General features: G+C 51.9%; 1 protein-coding gene across 3 annotated transcripts in view; it reads right to left on the bottom strand.

Annotated features, from left to right (window-relative positions):
- RGS18 (regulator of G protein signaling 18) overlaps positions 1-20,836 on the bottom strand; it is a 726,926-nt gene that overhangs the window by 289,569 nt on the left and 416,521 nt on the right. For all 3 annotated transcript variants that reach the window (XM_069641341.1, XM_069641342.1, XM_069641343.1), the window contains one exon: positions 1,553-1,614. In XM_069641341.1, the coding sequence (XP_069497442.1) occupies positions 1,553-1,614 (62 nt within the window). The remainder of the gene's footprint in view (positions 1-1,552; positions 1,615-20,836) is intronic.

Raw genomic sequence — 20,836 nt, 5'->3', positions numbered from 1 at the left:
AAAGAGAAGGGAAGACAAAGAAAACAACTAAAAGAAAAAACGCACAGCTTCTCGGGAGGGCAGGTAGGGATGGACACGTGTCAGTTGTGGTACTTGCAGTCCTTTTGAAGCTCAGTGAATATGGCAAGCGTGTCCATTCACAAGATCAGTGGTGGTACAATCACCTTACCTATCAATCTTGCGCCTCTATAAGACCAGTAGGCAGGAGGCACAACTAATCATGTGTGAGTCCTTTGACTCATGGAGCTGGGTATTATAAATGCGTGTCAAATCTCTTAACAGGATTGTTTTCCGTGCAATCATGAGCAAACGGTAGGGTCTGGCCTATGGGAAGCTTGTGAGTCTGGGTCTTTTTAAGGGCTGGCCTAGAGTGCATCTGGCAACAATCCATTGCCTTTGAGAGGCATGAAACTGAGCTCACCAAACCTGAAACCCTTCAAATGATTGAATCACTGCACATCAGCCCCCAAAAGTCCTGGACCTCCTACAAATAACATATTAACAACATCTGTACAAAACATCCTCAATAAGAGAACTAAATACGTTTTTATTTTGTATATTTTGTTATCCATTCTCCAGCATCTCCATAATATCAATCAGTACTACAACTAGGTAAGGCTGCAGCAAGGTGTAGTTACTTGGGGCATGCCCCATGCATATTTCTCCCTGCTGCCTACTGCAGTTGTACATTGGCTACACTCACACTGGTAAGGATCTCCTACCTAAGGCTGTGCCCAACAACATAATCAATCTTTAACCTGGTGCTATCTACCACTGAATGGTAACTAGGTTTGTGCAACGTGGCAGATTATGTCCTGATGAGCAGAAGAGCATATAGAAGAATCGGCCCCCTCGGCCATTCTACTGTTGTTGTGTAATTGTCTTTGAGTCTCCTTCGGCCTCCCCGAGTGGGTGCAATTATACCCACTTTGTAAGATAACAACATATATAATATAACCACTGTGTGCATATTGTGCTCATTTGGCAGCCCCGCATTCTCTGTGTGGTCTGATAAATGAAAATGGCTAAACTTCTGCCAGTCAGTTTTCACAATAAAGTCTGGCGTCATCAATGGTCTCGATTTTTGCATGCCCAACAATGACTGCCAGGAGTAAAACAAGGAAACCCCTGAGATGTCCTCTTTACTGGCGGGATGGGACCAATGGCCAGGCTTTGCCAATTTTGCTCCATCAGCAACATTTTAATCCACCCGTAGTGGAATGCTGAGTATTTAGGTTTCTACTTTGCTTTAAGAAGCACTCGTGTTCCTATGAGAATCCTCTTCTGCTCACCTGATTAGACCCCCACTACTATAATGCTGATTTGAGAGGTACCACAGCTATGCTGAGGTAATACGATTAGTCTCGTTCAGAGTATGAAACTTTATTCTATGTTTCCACTCTTAGTACTCCGAAGCAAGGGGGCGCAGACACAGCAGAAACCCCACCTTTTCACGAACTATAATGAATGCGAAGCCTAACTGCAACAACCCAGTATTGTTATACATGTTGGAGTCATTATTCTATTTAAAGCAGGAAAAGATGCGACTTACCTTTGTGAGAAAGCAGTTTTTCAAAGGATTCTCCCCAACTGGCAACTTCATCGAGGGATGCACTGTACATAATAGAGAGAAATTGTCGGAAAAATGTACTCAGTGAGACAGGGTCTTCTAACAGCCTGTGAACATGGTGAAATGCGTGTTATCTCTTGGCAAGATAAGCAGCATAGTAAACATTGCCATATTACATTTCAACATGCCCTAATATTATTTCCTATGTTAAACCTAACAACATTGACTTCGGCCATTATCGTCACTAACAAAATCGCTAAGTGAGCTAGCTCAGTGATGGTGAACACAGCCGGTAAGAATGTTCAGCGGGTTGAGCGCTCGCTGCTGCGATCTGTGCGTGATCTGCAAGGCCAACTCAGCCTTTCCTCCTTCCGAGGTCGATAAATGAGTACCAATTTCGGTTGGGTGATATTGTATGTAAATATGTGCTGTGTAAAAGCGCTTTGGATTAAGGCGCTATATAAATTACATATCATTATCATTGCTTCAAAGCGCTCAGAATTTAACACAGCTAGTAGCAATGAGTAGTTATTCATATCACCAGGGCCTACTACAAAAGTACAAAGTGGCAGTTGTTTTTGCAATGAAATGCTATACATATTACTGTGGCTTTAAAATGAATTAAGAGCTCTTCAGTGTGAACGTGAGAGTAGAATGTACCCTGTAGGGCTAACAAGACACACATGACACAGCACTGCCCAGCATCCATCCCTGGAAGTTCACTTCAGTTCAGAGCCTAAGCAATGCATTGTGGCTTTGAACTTATCTTAAAGCATGTGTTTTGCTTAAAAAAAAAATCTCCTTTATCTTAACAGGCTGTGCCATTTTATAAACAGCATTACAAATCGAAGTCAGACACCCCTTATGAATGCAGACAACCACATACATGTTTTACCTTCATCAGTGAATCATCTGTGTGGCATCCTTCTAAATTGAGCAATTAAATATGTTTTGCAACCACCCACAAACTCTTCCAGGGACCCACAGAGGATGCCAACTCCTCCATGCCTCTTCACCCATCCTACTTCATTTTCTTCCAAAGTAAGACGTTTGGGGGGTCATCCGGCAATCGGACCTCTCTCTTTCGCCCACCATAAAGAGAGGCTTTTTTTCTGCCTTTGATTCCATTAACGAGTTCTCCCATTCATTCCCAAGATCAAACATGCCATTGTGTTTGGCTCCCTCATTAATCCTTATCATGACCACGGCAATGCACTACACGTGGGGATGCCAAAGAAAACTCACTGAAAAACTACAAAAGATACGAAACGTCGCTGTCCACCTCATTTTTCGGCTACCTGATTTTGAGCCCTCCCGCCTTCTTTTTGAGAACTCTATTGGCTCCCTGCACAGCAGCAGGTCTCTTGTAAAATAGTGTGTCTGGTATTTAAGTGCATGCTGAATTGGATCCTCTTGATCTCTGATCTCTCTTTACCTGGTATCAGCCAAGCAGAAGTTTGAGATTAGAAAACTGTCATTTCGTGGCCATCCCATGTACAAACTGCCTCAGAAGAGGTGACAGACAGATTCCAGTGGCTTTTTTAAAATGTGCAATTGACTCACTGGAAATATTCCGAAAAAAGACAACGCAAAACGTATCTGTTTCATAGATCTTTGGACCCATAACCTCTCACCTATTTCCCTTGGCTGGTTTGTCTTGGCACTTCTTCGGTATCACACCGGCACCTAGATACAGGTGTGCCTGTTTGGTTCCATCGGCATGTGCACTTTACAAATAGCCACCCCTAAAAGGTATCCTTCAATTTAGAGCCACTGAACAATGCAATGTGGATATGTAAACACTCAACAAGTCATACATTTTGCTCTACAAATGTCTCTTTGTCTTATAATGTAGCACTATTGTATACATAACTTTATTGACCTGTTATGCTGTGTTTCCGAAATGTACAAAACGCATTTCTACCTGAAACGTGGAAGTTGAATCAGCCATTTCAGCCAACAAGCCACACATGCAATGTTCCACCCACTAGCCATCCCTGAAAGTTCACCTCCACTTCAGAGCCTCAGAACAATCCTTTGCGGGTATGCAAAGTAGCTCAAATGCATTTTGCTCTGGAAACATGTCTTTGTGGGTCATTTCAATATGGCATATGGATTGCACATAGGGAACCACATCTGTTTGAATTTACAATGCAAAAAGACCCGCTGTGCTATATTTAACTTTTCAACCACGTAGTTAACGGAAACATGTAAATGAGCTTCACGATGTACAATTGCAGGTTGCCTTTACAATGGATACCTATGGAATTGGTTTACTTTTACCAGCTGGTCATTTTAGGCAGATTACATTTGTATTTTTGTATTTAATTTTTTATTTATATAGCACCTTTAGAATCATTGCATTACTGCCAGCATGTCAATCCATTTTGGTGGTAATGCAGGATCATTTGTCAGGAGGAGCAGAGACAGCAGGTGATTATGTAAAGCGTGATGCCACTGCCTAACACATGGTGCAAAATGCTGCAAATGGGTAAGAATAGTAGTCAATATGTAATTTTACAATACTTTTTTCTTGTTCTATCTATCCATCTATCTATACAAACATATTATAGTGGGAAGATTAGTTAAATCGTACTAAAATGTCGGCCACAGTATTTCAACCTCCCATTTACTGCGCATTCGCGCAATTCTATAATGCTGACTTATTACGACTGCGACTTTATTATTAATATCACTCCTATATTTAGTGCCATGTTTTAGTTACTTGCGCGCCACACAGCGCCCGGACGGTTTCGCAACCTTCAATCATGACAGCCGCCCGGTGTAACATTCATTTATTTACATTGCCGTGCTACATCATGAGAATGCTAGCCATTGTACTTATGGACACAACGCCCACTGTACCAATAAATACATAATCGGATTTCAGTCAAACCGAATACCCTTCATTTTTCTTTTTCCCTAGAAAGCTTTATTTTTCAGTATTCCATATAAGCTGCATCTCCTTTATATAAATTAACATACAGTGATTTGTGATCGTTATTTAAAATGAATAATGAATACACAAAAATGTTAGGTTCTTAGTTATAATTGTTACAACGTACAAGGGTAGTGTTAAATATCTCTTTCATTTTTAAGTGCATTTTTCTCCGCTCTTCGTACCCAAAAGGATCACGTTTAAATTTCAATGCGCGCTGGCGTTTTAAACATAATATTATGGGGGTAATTCATAGAATTAAGTGCAGAAGTGGCGCATGCGGCTGGTGCACAGAGGGAGCGTGAGCCAGTCTGCGCAACCCGCGTGCGCCAAAAGCCATTTTGACGCACTGCGTATTCATGGATACTAACATCCATAATCAGCCGTGGCTCAGAGTGGCGCAGCGACACTGCAGCAGCGCCAGTTATGCCCCAAACCCTCCCCGTGCGCCAAAAACACCGCACAAATCCAGTACATGGCACAAAGGTCAGTGGACCAGCATAAAGCCCCCAACCACGAAAATGCTTGAAAACTCCCCGTGCACACCTATGAATAGGTGCACGCCGCTCGCGCCAGCGAAAATGTGAGAAAAACTCCCCGTGCACCCCTCGGAATATGCGTATCCTGCTCGCGCCAGTGAAATCATGTGGAAAACACCCTGCGCACCCGTCTGAATACACGTACCCCGCTCACGCCAGTGAAATCGCATGGTAAAAGTCCCCCCTGTGGTGTGGGTTGCCTGCAGAGCATGCCCAGGGGTGAAGGGCTGCCTGCGGGGCATGGTCAGGGTGGATGGACTGCCTGCAGGTCAGGGTCAGGGTGAACGGTCTGCCTGCGGGGCATGGTCAGGGTGGATGGGCTGCCTGCGTGGTATGGTTAGGGTGGATGGGCTGCCTGTGGGGCATGCCCAGGGGTGAAGGGCTGCCTGTGGGGCTTGCCCAGGGGTGAAGGGCTGCCTGCGGGGCATGCCCAGGGGTGAGTGGCTGCCTGCGGGGCATGGTCAGGGTGTATGGGCTGCCTGTGAGCCATGGTCAGGGTGGATGAACTGCCTGTGAGCATGCCCAGGGGTGAAGGGCTGCCTGTGGGGCATGCCCAGGAGTGAAGGGCTGCCTGCGAGGCATGCTCTGGGGTGATGGGCTGCCTGCGGGGCATGGTCAGGGTGGATGGGCTGCCTGCGGTGCATGGTCAGGGTGGATGGTCTGCTTGCGTGTATACTGGGGGTGCGCAGGGAGTTTTACATGCGATTTTGCTGGCGTGAGCGGGGTATGCGTATTCAGAGGGGTGCATGGGGAGTTTTACACGTGTTTTCGCTGGCACGAGCGGGGTACCTGTATTCAGAGGGGTGCGCAGGGAGTTTTACATGCGTTTTCGCTGGCACGAGTGGCGTACGCATATTCCGAGGGGTGCGCGGGGAGTTTTACACACGATTTCGCTCTCGCGAGCAGGTACTCATATTCAGAGGGGTGCGCAGGGTGTTTTACATGCGATTTCGCTGGAGCAAGCAGGGTACGCATATTCTGAGGGGTGTACAGGGAGTTTTCCATGCGTTTTCGCTGGCACGAGCGGGGTACGCGTATTCCGACGGGTGTGCAGGGTGTTTTACATGCGATTGGGCAGTGTGGGCCCTCCCGGGTGGGGTGGGGCCCTCCCCCCTCCTCATGGCCCGCAGGCAGCCCATCCACACTGACCATGCCCTGCAGGCAGCCCATTACCCCTGGACATGCCCCGCAGCCAGCCCATCCACCCTGACCATGCCCCGCAGGCAGCCTTTCACCCTTGGGCATGCCCACAGGCAGCCCATCCACCATGACCATGCCCTGCAGGCAGCCCTTCACCCCTGGGCATGCCCCGCAGGCAGGCCACATGTCACCATGCACTTGGGAGGCCCGACTCATGCCCCCCACCCCCCACTGACGGGCACCGGCCAGCAGGCCCAGACCCATGCCCTACCACCCACCCACCATTAACGGACACCTGCCAGCAGGCCCCGACTCATGTCCCCCCCACCCAGCCACCCACCACCCATTGATGAGCAACTTCCAGCAGGCCCCGACTCATGTCCTAAACCCCTATTGAAGGGCATCTGTCAGCAGGCCCCGAGTCATGTCGCCCCACCCACCCACCCCCCCATTGACGGGCACCTGCCAGCAGGCCCCGACTCATGCCCCACCCCCCACCCACGCCCCATTGACGGGCACCTGCCAGCAGGCCCCGACACATGGCCCACCAAACACCATGTCAGAACAAAACAGACCCATGGTCCTAATGCCAACCCAAATCCCCCTTACCCCCCAGTACAAGCACGCAACCATCCACTGCATTCACTCCCAAATTACCCATGCCATGAGAGTCTTAAAAGAACCAGCATGGCTATCCATAAATGTACAACAGAGCCACACAGTGGCAACACATGACTGTGGTAATGCTCATAGAGACATGAACAAAACCAATGGAGTACACAACACCAATAATGAAGATATATGAAATGTATTAAAATAATGAAATAACATAATGAAAATCAAACTTGCAAATTAAGAAATAATGAAAGCAATACCAAAAAAAAAGGAAATCCAATGAAAAACAGAAATCCACGACATGAAAACTGAAAATTGGTCCATCGCCAATGTCCATATAAAGTAAAAAAATAAATAAAAATAAAACCATTGATCCATGGGAAGTCGAAATAACGAAAGTATGTGCAGGTCTTGAACTATTTACAGTGCAAGTCCAAAGGTTCCATGATCCCCAAACAAATGGAAACCTACCAAAAATCCTATAAATAAAAAACTATATGCATAAAGTGGAGCAAAGTCCATGAACTCCAAAAAAATATATAAAACAAAGGAAACCTAAGCCTAAAGAACTATGTACAAAGACGGCAGGCAAGTCCAACGGCTCACTCTTTGATGTTCCGGGCCAGGGCATCATCAAACTCCACGTCGATGTTCCGGAAGCGGTCTTCTTCCCTGGCCTCGAGGTCTCGCAGGGATGCAGCGATGGCCTCCTCGAACTCCCTGCGAGTTGCCTCAATGCACTCAGCCCGCCTCAATGACCTTTGCATGGGGTTCTCCGCCCTGACCATTGTGAGCCGTGCCTCCTCCGCCCGCCGCCGCTCCGCATCTATCTGCTGTCCCAACCGCTGTCACTTGGAAACACTCCCAATCCTGGGTCTTCCTGCCCTCCGGCCGATGTCGGCCCCTCTGATGTTGATGGCCCTGAGCCATGATCGCTCCCACTCTGAGCCTGCTGCTGCTTCCAATGCAACTGCCTCTGGCACCACAACGGCCTCCAGGCTGATGGAATCCTCGGGGGCCGCCGTGCACGTGCCCTGCTTGATGGTGCATGCATGTCCTCCTCCTGCTGGGGTCCAGTTGTTGGGTGGCCACCCCTGCTGGACCTCCGACTCCTGACTGTGGCAGGGATGTGTCCTCTACCAGCCTGGCCGCTGGCTCATGGGCAGCTCCACAGGGGGCCCAGGTGATACTTGGGCGGGAAGATGGCACGGAGGAGACTGGCGCATAGGGGGTTTAGTTGAGGCGGGGGTTGCAAGACCTTCCAGCACACGGATGAACCCGGTGCCGACAACCTGTCCTAGTAGGTCGACGCAGCCAAAGAGGGATTCAAAATGACATGCATTGTCCAGACGAGAAACCTGCACGTCATCCCGAATCCCACTTTGGCGCAACGCCATCCCAACTAGGACAGGCTCAATACGGTCACGGATTGCAACGTCCACAGGGAGAGGAAGGCCAATTGTTGCATGCACATCCCCTCCCTGAAAATGGGTCTGGACGGAGGCATCCCTGCTGGTGCCAGATGATGCAGTTTCAGGATTGGGGACATGATTACACACAGGCACCTCCACGGCGGCCTGTGCTTCCTCCTGCCTCTGGACTGCACCACTAGCACCAGTGGAATTTCCCCCCTCCAGGCCCCGTGCGTGGGCCTTCCGCAGCCTCCTCCTCAACCAAACCCCCCACCAACCTGGATGACTCTGTGCCATCTTCCTCCATAGTCCCCAGTGGGGGCTCAGCTGCCCCTACTGCTGCCGAGGAGTCCACCTCCAAACGCTGCCTCTTGGACCTTCCCGCGGCAGCTGCGGCCATGGATGCAGCACCAGACGCACATGTACACCGTGCCCGTACATGAAGGTGGGTGCAGCATCCATGTGTCACACAACAACAATGGCATAGTACATACACAGAAACGCTAATATGTGTGCATCTCCGCATGCATTTGTGCATCATGCTTTGGAACACATACTCCATTGATGTGCATCACACATGACTGGACTCGCATGCGGCAGGCTCATGTCCCTGCACATACACATCCATACATGGGCCTTTCCAGACATATGTCCAAGCTGCACACTCCTGGCACACCTCAGCATGCACTGTGTCCAATCAGTATGCAGGGCCTCTCAAGGACCTGGAGGTGAAGTGCTGGGCATATGCATTCCAGGACCCTCATCTGGTCGTTGGTAAGGTGGACCCGGCACCCCTCTGCATCTGCTGCGTCAAAGGGTCGCAGCAGATGCAGAGGGTCCTGAGGGTCCTGGACCTGAAGTCCTCCCAGGGCGTACGGACGTGTGGTAGGTCGTAGGTTGCCACCCCCTCCACATTGATGGCAACCAAGATGTCCATCCAGATCCTTCTCCGTCCATCCTTGTCGGCGCATGTTCTTCCAAAGAGGACATCATGATGCACCAGGACTTGCTCCAACAGGATGCCAGCCTCTCCTGCTGTGAAGCTGGCAGCCCTCTGCCTCTCTGGCTGGGGGTGCCAGTGGTCTCAGATGTTGTTTCCCCCGACATGGCAACCACTGAGGCAGGTGTGGGTGGGGAACTGGGTTCTGCTGCTGGGCTGTGAAGCGATGGAACTGCAGTCGGGGGTCTTCTGTTCCAGCAGGGGTGGTCACAGCAACTAGACCCCTGCAGATGGCTGACGTTCAGGCACCAAATAGCAGGGCACGTGGCCAGCAGCAGATGGCTGGTGACAGTCGGGTCTGGGGGGCAGGAAAATGTGTTTCTGGGCATGAACGTGGTCTTCTGTGTGTTGTCGCATGGCCAGGTTGATACGGAGTGATTTTGCACGTGAAAAAACAGCACGTCAGCGTGTAATCTGAGGAAAGGCCCTTAGCGCATAAGCGCGTATGTGACATAACACGCACAGGCATTTCCCTCGGCACAGGTGCATCTGCACGTGCAAAAACAGCATATCCGTGTGTGAATCCATTTAATCCGAGGAAAGGCCCTTAGCGTGTAAGCGCGTATGTGACGTAACATGCGTGGGCATTTCCCTCAGCACGGGTGCATCCGCACATGCAAAAACAGCACGTCCGCGTGTGAATGCGTGTAATTCGAGGAAAGGCCCTTAGCGCGTAAGCGCACCAGTGACGTTACACACGTGGGTGTTGCCTTCAGCACGGGTTAAAGGTGAGAACAGGCCAGCAGTCCACTGTACGTGCTGTTCGTGGAGACTGACGTATGTGTTTACTCTGCTGGAATCACACGCGATTACTTCACAGCGTTTGAAGTTGGTACCTCTTCTTTTGGCGGGGTGTTGCCTATGCACACAAGCACGTGTGTTTTTCTTTTTTCACACAAGGCAGGCGGTGAGTCGCACACGCTCTTTTTCCCACTTTGTTTCCACCTGTGCATCGCGTACCATTTTCGGGGTTATAGTAGCCTGAGTGTTCCATGCATATGTGTTTTTTTGTCCCTGGGTGCCACACCGTACGGCTCGATGTTAAATCCACGCACGTGGGCTACCGGGGTCGCGTGCACATTTTTCTTTTGTAAAATTACAATTTATTGTTTTTTATATTTTGTCAATTATTGATTTCTTTCTTTTTTTCTAATTTTTGGGGGTGGCTGAGCGTTGTGTGACCCGTCATTTTTCCCCAGGGGTCACAGACATCCTTGCAGGAGCACTGGGGTACCTATTCCATCCAGTACACTGGCCCTTTTTAGCCAATTGCCCAGGACAATTGTTTAGTGCACCTCCCATCAGCTACTTTCCATCTGTGCCATGGTTGGGAGGCCACCAAAGCCTAAGGGCGGCAAAGCTGGGCGTCCTCCCAGGGCTGGGCGTGGTCAGGCACATGGGCGCTGAGACCAGGGAGGACAGGGAGTCCAGGGTGGCCAGGGTGGCTACAGAGGGGGAAGAGGCATGGGTGCCCCACTGGGGCGGGATGCCCGGCCATGTGCTGGTGCAGACATGCCACCACCGGCTCCGGCTCCTGGTGAGGCAGCTGTTGCATCACAACCTGGTGCCCATATGACCCAACAGCAATTTACATCTGCTATCACAGGCCCACCTGTGGTGGTAGCTGCAGGTGCAGCTGTGGGCACCACCACCCGGGCTCTGGGTCAGTCAGCGCATGTTGCGTTGCATGACGAGATCCCAGGACGATTTCCATCTTGTCCGGAGGTGCGGGTCACGTGTGTCCAGTGTAGCTGTGACTGGGGCACATGTATCTGGGGCAGTTATGACATCTGCTGCCCCAAGCAGCCGGGTGATGGTAACTGCATGTGCAGATGCAGCCAACACCACCCCGGCAGTGAGTCAGACCCAAGCCAGACCTTCTGTCCTCATACCAACACCAACTGCCTTGGTCCAGTCCACCAGCGCAACTGCCCCCACTGATCAGGGCCACATTGGCCACTCTGGGTCAGTACCACCAGCCAAAAGGAGGAAGCGTGCTCCTACACAAGAGGCTGGGACCCCAGACACGGCTCCTGCCTCCAGCACATCAAGGAAGAAGCCTTTCAGCAAGTTGGAACTGGACTTCCTTGTGGACTACATGTCGGAACACCAACACGATATGCGTGTGGGCCCACAGTGCCATACAACGCATCACCAGCGTTGGATGCACTGGCAGCATGTTGCAGATGGTGTGACAGCCATGGGATTCCAGGTGCACACGGTTCAGGACTGCTACAAGGGTTATAATGACCTCCGACGCAGTGCAAAACAAAAGCGTGCCTTCAATTATTCAATGTCTCTGGTGACTGGTGGTGGGCCACCACCAGAGGAGGATGAAAATGTTAGGTTCTTAGTTATAATTGTTACAACATACAAGGGTAGTGTTAAATATCTCTTTCATTTTTAAGTGCATTTTTTCCCGCTCTTCGTACCCAAAAGGATCACGTTTAAATTTCAATGCGCGCTGGCGTTTTAAACATAATATTATGGGGGTAATTCATAGAATTAAGCGCAGAAGTGGCGCATGCGGCTGGTGCACAGAGGGAGCGTGAGCCAGTCTGCGCCACCCGTGTGCGCCAAAAGCCATTTTGACGCACTGCGTATTCATGGATACTAACATCCATAATCAGCCGTGGCTCAGAGTGGCGCAGCGACACTGCAGCAGTGCCAGTTATGCCCCAACCCCTCCCCGTGCGCCAAAAACACCGCACAAATCCAGAACATGGCACAAAGGTCAGTGGACCAGCATAAACCCCCCAACCACGAAAATGCTTGAAAACTCCCCGTGCACCCCTATGAATAGGTGCACGCCGCTCGCGCCAGCGAAAATGTGAGAAAAACTCCCCGTGCACCCCTCGGAATATGCGTATCCTGCTCGCGCCAGTGAAATCATGTGGAAAACACCCTGCGCACCCGTCTGAATACACGTACCTCGCTCACGCCAGTGAAATCGCATGGTAAAACTCCCCCCTGTGGTGTGGGTTGCCTGCGGAGCATGCCCAGGGGTGAAGGGCTGCCTGCGGGGCATGGTCAGGGTGGATGGACTGCCTTCAGGTCAGGGTCAGGGTGAATGGTCTGCCTGTGGGGCATGGTCAGGGTGGATGGGCTGCCTGTGGGGCATGCCCAGGGTTGAAGGGCTGCCTGTGGGGCATGCCCAAGGGTGAAGGGCTGCCTGCGAGGCATGCCCAGGGGTGAGTGGCTGCCTGCGGGGCAAGGTCAGGGTGGATGGGCTGCCTGTGAGCCATGGTCAGGGTGGATGAACTGCCTGTGAGCATGCCCAGGGGTGAAGGGCTGCCTGTGGGGCATGCCCAGGAGTGAAGGGCTGCCTGCGAGGCATGCTCTGGGGTGATGGGCTGCCTGCGGGGCATGGTCAGGGTGGATGGGCTGCCTGCGGTGCATGGTCAGGGTGGATGGTCTGCTTGCGTGTATACTGGGGGTGCGCAGGGAGTTTTACATGCGATTTTGCTGGCGTGAGCGGGGTACGCGTATTCAGAGGGGTGCATGGGGAGTTTTACATGTGTTTTCGCTGGCACGAGCGGGGTACCTGTATTCAGAGGGGTGCGCCGGGAGTTTTACATGCGTTTTCGCTGGCACGAGTGGCGTACGCATATTCCGAGGGGTGCGCGGGGAGTTTTACACACGATTTCGCTCTCGCGAGCAGGTACTCATATTCAGAGGGGTGCGCAGGGTGTTTTACATGTGATTTCGCTGGAGCGAGCAGGGTACGCATATTCTGAGGGGTGCACAGGGAGTTTTCCATGCGTTTTCGCTGGCACGAGCGGGATACACGTATTCCGACGGGTGTGCAGGGTGTTTTACATGCGATTGGGCAGTGTGGGCCCTCCCGGGTGGGGCCCTCCACCCTCCTCATGGCCCGCAGGCAGCCCATCCACACTGACCATGCCCTGCAGGCAGCCCATTACCCCTGGACATGCCCCGCAGCCAGCCCATCCACCCTGACCATGCCCCGCAGGCAGCCTTTCACCCTTGGGCATGCCAACAGGCAGCCCATCCACCATGACCATTCCCCGCAGGCAGCCCTTCACCCCTGGGCATGCCCCACAGGCAGGCCACATGTCACCATGCACTTGGGAGGCCCGACTCATGTCCCCCACCCCCCATTGACGGGCACCGGACGGCAGGCCCAGACTCATGTCCTACCACCCACCCACCATTAACGGACACCTGCCAGCAAGCCCCGACTCATGTCCCCCCCACCCAGCCACCCACCCCCCATTGATGAGCAACTGCCAGCAGGCCCCGACTCATGTCCTCCACCCCTCCACCCCCCATTGACGGGCACCTGCCAGCAGGCACCGACTCATGTCCTAACCCCCCATTGGAGGGCATCTGTCAGCAGGCCCCGAGTCATGTCGCCCCACCCACCCACCCCCCCATTGACAGGCACCTGCCAGCAAGCCCCGACTCATGCCCCACCCCCCACCCACGCCCCATTGACGGCACCTGCCAGCAGGCCCCGACACATGGCCCACCAAACACCATGTCACAACAAAACAGAACCATGGCCCTAATGCCAACCCAAATCCCCCCTGCCCCCAGTACAAGCACGCAACCATCCACTGCATTCACTCCCAAATTACCCATGCCATGAGAGTCTTAAAAGAACCAGCATGGCTATCCATAAATGTACAACAGAGCCACACAGTGGCAACACATGACTGTGGCAATGCTCATAGAGACATGAACAAAACCAATGGAGTACACAACACCAATAATGAAAATATATGAAATGTATTAAAATAATGAAATAACATAATGAAAATCAAACTTGCAAATTAAGAAATAATGAAAGCAATACCAAAAAAAAAGGAAATCCAATGAAAAACAGAAATCCACGACATGAAAACTGAAAATTGGTCCATCGCCAATGTCCATATAAAGTAAAAAAATAAATAAAAATAAAACCATTGATCCATGGGAAGTCAAAATAACGAAAGTATGTGCAGGTCTTGAACTATTTACAGTGCAAGTCCAAAGGTTCCATGATCCCCAAACAAAAGTAAACCTACCAAAAATCCTATAAATAAAAAACTATATGCATAAAGTGGAGCAAAGTCCATGAACTCCAAAAAAATATATAAAACAAAGGAAACCTAAGCCTAAAGAACTATGTACAAAGACAGAAGGCAAGTCCAAAGGCTCACTCTTTGATGTTCCGGGCCAGGGCATCATCAAACTCCACGTCGATGTTCCAGAAGCGGTCTTCTTCCCTGGCCTCGAGGTCTCGCAGGGATGCAGCGATGGCCTCCTCGAACTCCCTGTGAGTTGCCTCAATGCACTCAGCCCGCCTCAATGACCTGTGCATGGGGTTCTCCGCCCTGACCATTGTGAGCCGTGCCTCCTCCGCCCGCCGCCGCTCCGCATCTATCTGCTGTCCCAACCGCTGTCACTTGTAAACACTCCCAATCCTGGGTCTTCCTGCCCTCCGGCCGATGCCGGCCCCTCTGATGTTGATGGCCCTGAGCCATGATCGCTCCCACTCTGAGCCTGCTGCTGCTTCCGATGCAACTGCCTCTGGCACCACAACGGCCTCCAGGCTGATGGAATCCTCGGGGGCCGCCGTGCACGTGCCGTGCTTGATGATGCATGCATGTCCTCCTCCTGCTGGGGTCCAGTTGGTGGGTGGCCACCCCTGCTGGTCCTCCGACTCCTGACTGTGGCAGGGATGTGTCCTCTACCAGCCTGGCTGCTGGCTCATGGGCAGCTCCACAGGGGGTCCAGGTGATACTTGGGCGGGAAGATGGCACGGAGGAGACTGGCGCATAGGGGGTTTAGTTGAGGAGGGGGTCGCAAGACCTTCCAGCACACGGATGAACCCAGTGCCAACAACCTGTCCTAGTAGGTCGACACAGCCAAAGAGGGATTCAAAATGACATGCATTGTCCAGACGAGAAACCTGCACGTCATCCCGAATCCCACTTTGGCGCAACGCCATCCCAACTAGGACAGGCTCAATACGGTCACGAATTGCAACGTCCACAGGGAGAGGAAGGCCAGTTGTTGCATGCACATCCCCTCCCTGAAAATGGGTCTGGACTGAGGCATCCCTGCTGGTGCCAGATGATGCAGTTTCAGGATTGGGGACAGGATTACACACAGGCACCTCCACGGCGGCCTGTGCTTCCTCCTGTCCCTGCCCCTGGACTGCACCACTAGCACCAGTGGAATTCCCCCCCTCCAGGCCCCGTGCGTGGGCCTTCCGCGGCCTCCTCCTCAACCAAACTCCCCACCAACCTGGATGACTCTGTGCCATCTTCCTCCATAGTCCCCAGTGGGGGCTCAGCTGCCCCTACTGCTGCCGAGGAGTCCACCTCCAAACACTGCCTCTTGGACCTTCCCGCGGCAGCTGCGGCCATGGATGCAGCACCAGACTCCTCACTCCCCGAAGAGATGACTACCTGGGAGGGGAGCTGGGCCTTGCGTCTCCAGCTGGTGGTGGGATCCCTGCCGCAATGCTCCACAGCACCGTCTCCACCCTCTTCATCAGTTGCCGCTGCAGACAGGGAGAGACAGAACACAGGCATCAGGGCACTGTACAATGGTTGTATACTCACATGACAGTTGCACATGAGTGGCAGTGTCAAACCTCACAGATGGCATCAAACACCCCAACACACATATCATTTGAACCCACAAACATGCGCAAATTAACAGGAATGGTGCAGCAGGCAGCAGCATCAATACACACACAACAGAATGATCATCCGAAGGTCAGCCTGACATCACAAGCCACACGGGGAGTGCCAAACACATGCACACACGCCACCAGACAGACATGCATCTGTACATCTCCACAACCTGTCACAGTGCAATCACCGGCAACTATGTCACATCTGCCAATCGGCTCCCTACATGTCTGTGTCACATGCATCCATGGCATGTCAAACACACACAGACGCACATGTACACCGTGCCCGTACATGAAGGTGGATGCAGCATCCATGTGTCAAACACCAACCATGGCATAGTACATACACAGAAACGCTAATATGTGTGCATCTCCGCATGCATTTGTGCATCATGCTTTGGAACACATACTCCATTGATGTGCATCACACATGACTGGACTCGCATGCGGCAGGCTCATGTCCCTGCACATACACATCCATACATGGGCCTTTCCAGACATATGTCCAAGCTGCACACTCCTGGCACACCTCAACATGCACTGTGTCCAATCAGTATGCAGGGCCTCTCAAGGACCTGGAGGTGAAGTGCTGGGCGTATGCATTCCAGGACCCTCATCTGGTCGTTGGTAAGGTGGACCCAGCACCCCTCTGCATCTGCTGCGTCGAAGAGGCGCCAGGCCTTCCTGAGGGTCCTGGACCTGAAGTCCTCCCAGGGCTTACGGACGTGTGGTAGGTTGCCACCCCCTCCACATTGATGGCAACCAAGATGTCCATCCAGATCCTTCTCCGTCCATCCTTGTCGGCGCATGTTCTTCCAAAGAGGATATCATGATGCACCAGGACTTGCTCCAACAGGATGCCAGCCTCTCCTGCTGTGAAGCTGGCAGCCCTCTGCCTCTCTGGCTGGGGGTGCCAGTGGTCTCAGATGTTGTTTCCCCTGACATGGCAACCCCTGAGGCAGGTGTGGGTGGGGAACTGGGTTCTGCTGCTGGGCTGTGAAGCGATGGAACTGCAGTCGGGTGTCTTCTGTTCCAGCAGGGGTGGTCACAGCAACTAGACCCCTGCAGATGGCTGACGTTCAGGCACCAAATAGCAGGGCACGTGGCCAGCAGCAGATGGCTGGTGAGAGTCGGGTCTGGGCTCTGGGGGGCAGGAAAATGGGTTTCTGGGCATGAATGTGGTCTTCTGTGTGTTGTCGCATGGCCAGGTTGATACGGAGTGATTTTGCACGTGAAAAAACAGCACGTCAGCGTGTAATCTTAGGAAAGGTCCTTAGCGCATAAGCGCGCATGTGACATAACACGCACGGGCATTTCCCCCGGCACAGGTGCATCTGCACGTGCAAAAACAGCATATTCGTGTGTGAATCCATTTAATCCGAGGAAAGGCCCTTAGCGTGTAAGCGCGTATGTGACGTAACATGCGTGGGCATTTCCCTCAGCACGGGTGCATCCGCACATGCAAAAACAGCACGTCCGCGTGTGAATGCGTGTAATTCGAGGAAAGGCCCTTAGCACGTAAGCGCACCAGTGACGTTACACACGTGGGTGTTGCCTTCAGCACGGGTTAAAGGTGAGCATAGGCCAGCAGTCCACTGTACGTGCTGTTCGTGGAGACTGACGTATGTGTTTACTCTGCTGGTTCCACACGCGATTACTTCACAGCGTTTGAAGTTGGTACCTCTTCTTTTAGCGGGGTGTTGCCTACGCACACAAGCAAGTGTGTTTTTCTTTTTTTTTCACACAAGGCAGGCGGTGAGTCGTGCACGCTCTTTTTCCCACTTTGTTTCCACCTGTGCATCACGTACCATTTTCGGGGTCATAGTAGCCTGCGTGTTCCATGCATATGTGTTTTTTTGTCCCTGGGTGCCGCACCGTACGGCTGGATGTTAAATCCACGCACGTGTGCTACCGGGGTCGCGTGCACATTTTCCTTTTGTAAAATTACAATTTATTGTTTTTTATATTTTGTCAATTATTGATTTCTTTCTTTTTTTGTAATTTTTGGGGGTGGCTGAGCGTTGTGTGACCCGTCATTTGGCCCCAGGGGTCTCAGACATCCTTGCAGGAGCACTGGGGTACCTATTCCATCCAGTACACTGCCCCCTTCTAGCCAATTGCCCAGGACAATTGTTTAGTGCACCTCCCATCAGCTACTTTCCATCTGTGCCATGGTTGGAAGGCCACCAAAGCCTAAGGGCGGCAAAGCTGGGCGTCCTCCCAGCGATGGGCGTGGTCAGGCACATGGGCGCTGAGACCAGGGAGGACAGGGAGTCCAGGGTGGCCAGGGTGGCTACAGAGGGGGAAGAGGCATGGGTGCCCCACTGGGGCGAGATGCCCGGCCATGTGCTGGTGCAGACATGCCACCACCCGCTCCGGCTCCTGGTGATGCAGCTGTTGCATCACAACCTGGTGCCCATATGACCCAACAGCAATTTACATCTGCTATCACAGGCCCACCTCTGGTGGTAGCTGCAGGTGCAGCTGTGGACACCACCACCCGGGCTCTGGGTCAGTCAGCGCATGTTGCGTTGCATGACGAGATCCCAGGACGATTTCCATCTTGTCCGGAGGTGCGGGTCACGTGTGTCCAGTGTAGCTGTGACTGGGGCACATGTATCTGGGGCAGTTATGACATCTGCTGCCCCAAGCAGCCGGGTGATGGTAACTGCATGTGCAGATGCAGCCAACACCACCCTAGCAGTGAGTCAGACCCAAGCCAGACCTTCTGTGCTCAGACCAACACCAACTGCCTTGGTCCAGTCCACCAGCGCAACTGCCCCCACTGATCAGGGCCACATTGGCCACTCTGGGTCAGTACCACCAGCCAAAAGGAGGAAGCGTGCTCCTACACAAGAGGCTGGGACCCCAGACACGGCTCCTGCCTCCAGCACATCAAGGAAGAAGCCTTTCAGCAAGTTGGAACTGGACTTCCTTGTGGACTACATGTCGGAACACCAACACGATATGCGTGTGGGCCCACAGTGCCATACAACGCATCACCAGCGTTGGATCCACTGGCAGCATGTTGCAGATGGTGTGACAGCCATGGGATTCCAGGTGCACACGGTTCAGGACTACTACAAGGGTTATAATGACCTTCGACGCAGTGCAAAACAAAAGCGTGCCTTCAATTATTCAATGTCTCTGGTGACTGGTGGTGGGCCACCACCAGAGGAGGATGAACTCACTCAGCATGAGGAGATCGCTTCAGAGTTCATCCCAGAAGAACAAATCTGTGGAGTGGGAGAGAGGATGGACTATGATGCATCATCTGGTGAGTATTGATGCGTTTAACTCAATGACATGTGTGTTTGGCATGTGTGACCCTCCCAGCTACAAATTGGCTCCTTCCTTTCTTCAATCTCCCTCTCTACCTGTGGTGTTCACCACGGGTCTGACCTCTCGCCCTGACTTTACAAACAGCACCTGGCAGCTCTAGCCTACTGCATTTTCATTTTCTGCTACGACTTCCAGTGCTATGCTGATGACAACCAACTAATTTCCAGGCTGCCCTTGGCCACCTCTTCTCCCTCCCTTATTTCTGATAGCCTCATTGCCATTTGCAATTGGTGTACTGCCAACGATCTCTGTCTGAATGCCAGCAAGACTGACATCCTCCTCATCAGTACACCTTCGCCATCCTTTCCCCTCACTCTCTGGCCAGCCCCACTTGGCTCTCATCTTACCTCCACCTGCAAGGCCAACAACCTCAGGGTCACCACCTTTGACTCAACACATTCCTTTTCCACACACATTTCTGATGTATCTTGAGATAGATTAACTTCTTCACCTCCTCAGGGGTACTGTGCCTTTCCTACCGTTCACCTACATGTTCACAGTCTCTCATGCTCTGGGTTACTCAAGGTTGGAGTACTGTGACATGCTCTTCCAATATTCGACCTGCCTCCACACTCCGCCCTCTACCACTAATCCAGTACAGGACTGCAAGACTTTTCCTTGGCCTCATGCCTTTGGATCCTACCTTTCCAGCTGTGTAATCCCTTCATTGGCTACCGGTGGATGCAAGGATGATACTTCAGACCCTCTGCATTCTGCACAATGATTTTTTGGGACTGGGTCCGAAATACTTTCAACAATCCCTCTGTCATGAACCGCCGTTTGCGTCCCTTCTGGACTTCGTGGTCCCTGACCTATAGGGGACTGAATTCAGTAATCCTCCCAACATGGCAACTGAACACGGAACGCTGTTTGCCAGTCTCTGCATTACACGCTCTACATTCTACAAAGCAGACACGACCCCGTGGTTCTGCACGTCTCTAAGCTACCGCTTTCAGTAGTCGGGCGTGTGTTGCCGGAGCTCGTTCAGCGCTTACCTTTGATTCCTGGTTCCCGGTTCCCTGAATTCCTGTTCTTCCTTCCTTCCCCTTATCCTTACCTTTGCATATCCTGGATTTCTATTGTACTCGGGTCTCCGAGTGCGAACCTCGTTAATTCCTGGTCTCCGAAATCTGAACGTATCCTGGAGTTGGGTTACGAACCATACACTGGAATCCGAGGACCCTCGTACAGGGTTATATAAATCCCGAACTGTGCGAAAGAAGACATCTCCGAAGATCACGAGTAAACAATACAGACAGGTGAGAAGGGGAGAGACTTGTGAAAGATTGAGACGCCAACAAATTGATACAGTTACTGAAATGGAGGCCGCAGTTCAAGAGTTAACAACAGAAGTCCAAAATCTTAAGGCTGAGAATGCTGCGTTGAAACAGCTGGTCTTGTCACGTGACACCGCAACTAAAGAAAGCGTGTTATTGGGAGGAGTAGTGGATAAATATGATGGTTCTTCGAAGACCCTTCGTGCCTTCCTCGATTCATGTTTAGTGCACTTCACCTTTATGTCCTACTACTTCTCCACTCCCAAAACAAAGGTGGGGTTTATGATGTCACACCTCACTGGTATTGCCTTGACCTGGGCAACTCCCTTAGTTAATTCGGGTTACACCCTCCTG

This window comes from Ambystoma mexicanum, chromosome 1q (genome assembly GCF_040938575.1).
Source record: "Ambystoma mexicanum isolate Mex_15411 chromosome 1q, UKY_AmexF1_1, whole genome shotgun sequence".
NCBI lineage: Eukaryota > Metazoa > Chordata > Amphibia > Caudata > Ambystomatidae > Ambystoma > Ambystoma mexicanum.
The sequence above is the reverse complement of the archived record's forward strand: the minus strand, read 5'-3'. Positions and strand labels throughout refer to the sequence as shown.